General features: G+C 42.8%; 1 protein-coding gene across 1 annotated transcript; it reads right to left on the bottom strand.

Annotated features, from left to right (window-relative positions):
- Positions 1-93: 93 nt before the first annotated feature.
- LOC105316032 (putative leucine-rich repeat-containing protein DDB_G0290503) lies at positions 94-1,760 on the bottom strand. Its single transcript, XM_011410824.2, has one exon. It carries the CDS (start codon positions 1,672-1,674, stop codon positions 112-114), a length of 1,563 nt encoding a protein of 520 aa, XP_011409126.1. The 5' UTR covers positions 1,675-1,760; the 3' UTR covers positions 94-111.
- Between the last annotated feature and the right edge of the window lie 6 nt (positions 1,761-1,766).

The following is a 1,766-nucleotide window of genomic DNA, read 5'->3' as shown; positions in this document are numbered from 1 at the left end:
CATATAGGGACTCTTATCTAAGTTTTGAGTAACTTTTAAAAATTCAATAATATTCATTTGGTAAATCACAGCTGCAATATGCAGCATTGTCTTATGCAAACTCATAATTCCTCACCTTGTCATTGATGACTGACTTTCATTCAGTTGATCAATCTGCTCTTCTAAATTATGTATCTTATCCAAATATTCCAACTCCTTATCTCCTCCACTACCTCCTCCTCCTCCTTTCACTCTCTCTCCAGTCTCTCTTATTGTATTATCAGGGGTTAGCTGACTCAATTGCGTTTCTAATGTCAATACTTTCTTCTCTTCTTTCATCAGCCTCTCTCTAGCAGAATGAGCTTCAGTTTTAGCCACTTCGAGCGATTGCTTCAAATCAGCAATCTCAATGAGATACCACTCCTCCCTCTCACCCTCAGATCCGGTTTGAAGACTCATCTGTTGCCTTCTTTTCAAAAACTCCATTTCTGTCTTGTGCTTCACCACAGCAGCCTCAAGCTCCTCCTTGCATTGCTTCTTTACAGCAGATACTTCTTGCTTCAGTTTCAACTGGTAGTCAGAGACTAGACCCTCTAATTCAATGACCTTATGCTCGCTTGCCTCTCTCTCCCTATTTCCCTCTTCTTCCATTATTTGCAGTCTTTGTCTCAGTTCCTCACAGTCAGTTGTTAGTTCTAATACCTGTGTCTCCATATTTGATTCTGCCGATGAACGAGAAAGGTTCTTCACCTCAAGCTCTTGAGTGAGTCTCTGGTGCTCTTTGTTTGCTTTGGTGAGGATCTCTTCCATCTTCTCCTGCCATTCCTTATCAGCTTGTACCAGTTTGCGCTCGCTTTGTCTGAGTTTCTTCTCAAGGCCTTTGATCTCGGTCAGCTTCTTTTCCAATCTCTCACTTGCTTCTTTCTCCGATTGGCTCCTTCTATTTTCGCTGTCAGTCAGTTCTCTCTGAAGATCGTCTCTCTCATTTCTAATGGCCGCCAGTTTTAGTGCAAGCTGCTCATTCCCTTCCTTTGACTCTGTTTCTTTTACGTGTAGTACTCTCTCTTTCTCTTCCAGTGATTTCTTTAATCCCGTGAGCTCTTTCTCCATCTCTTCATGACTAGAGGAGAGTTCAGAGTACTCTTGGGATTTCTCAAACAACTCGCTCTCTTTCTCTCTCAAAGACGCCTCCAATTGTACGAATCTCTCGCTGTGAGTCTTCTCCAGCTGCTCTAGTTGTGACTGAAGAGAACTCACCTTTCCAGAGAGCCCCTGTCCCCTCTCCTCCAGGCTCTCGTTCTTTCTCTTCAGGTCTTCAAAGGACGCGGTCATTGACTCCAACTTCTTTTCTTTCTCAAGTAGCTGCCTCTTAAGTTCTGACTCCGTCTTCTCAAACTGAGCTGTCAGTTGCTTCTTTATGGTCCCTAGCTTGCCCTCAGCTTTCTTCTTTATCTCTTGTCTTGCTGCCTCTACTTGTTTCTCTACTGACGAAGAAGACTCAGTCTGTGCCTTTGATGCTTCTTCTTTGGCTTTATGAGCTTCTTGTTGTAATTTTACAACCAGTGCTTGCTTCTCTGCCAGAGTCTCTCTTACTCCTTGTATCTCTTTGTCTTTAATTTGATTTTGGCTGGTCATAGATTCGTTTAGATCTTTCAAGGAGCCCGAGAGAGCTTCATTCTCAGATTTCAGTGTCATTATTTCTTTGCTCAGTCTGTCTCTATCTTGTTCAATGTTTCTGATTGTTTCCTTCAACTGTTTAACTGCGAGAGAGTTGCTCTGTCTCTCAC

Source organism: Amphimedon queenslandica, unplaced genomic scaffold (genome assembly GCF_000090795.2).
Source record: "Amphimedon queenslandica unplaced genomic scaffold, v1.1 AMPQUscaffold_5901_Cont22137, whole genome shotgun sequence".
NCBI lineage: Eukaryota > Metazoa > Porifera > Demospongiae > Haplosclerida > Niphatidae > Amphimedon > Amphimedon queenslandica.
Note: the sequence above shows the minus strand (reverse complement) of the source record. Positions and strands in the feature narration are given on the sequence as shown.

Excerpts from the sequence above, each read along its gene's own strand:
- LOC105316032 (XM_011410824.2), bottom strand. The coding sequence starts at position 1,674 with ATGACACTGAAATCTGAGAATGAAGCTCTCTCGGGCTCCTTGAAAGAT.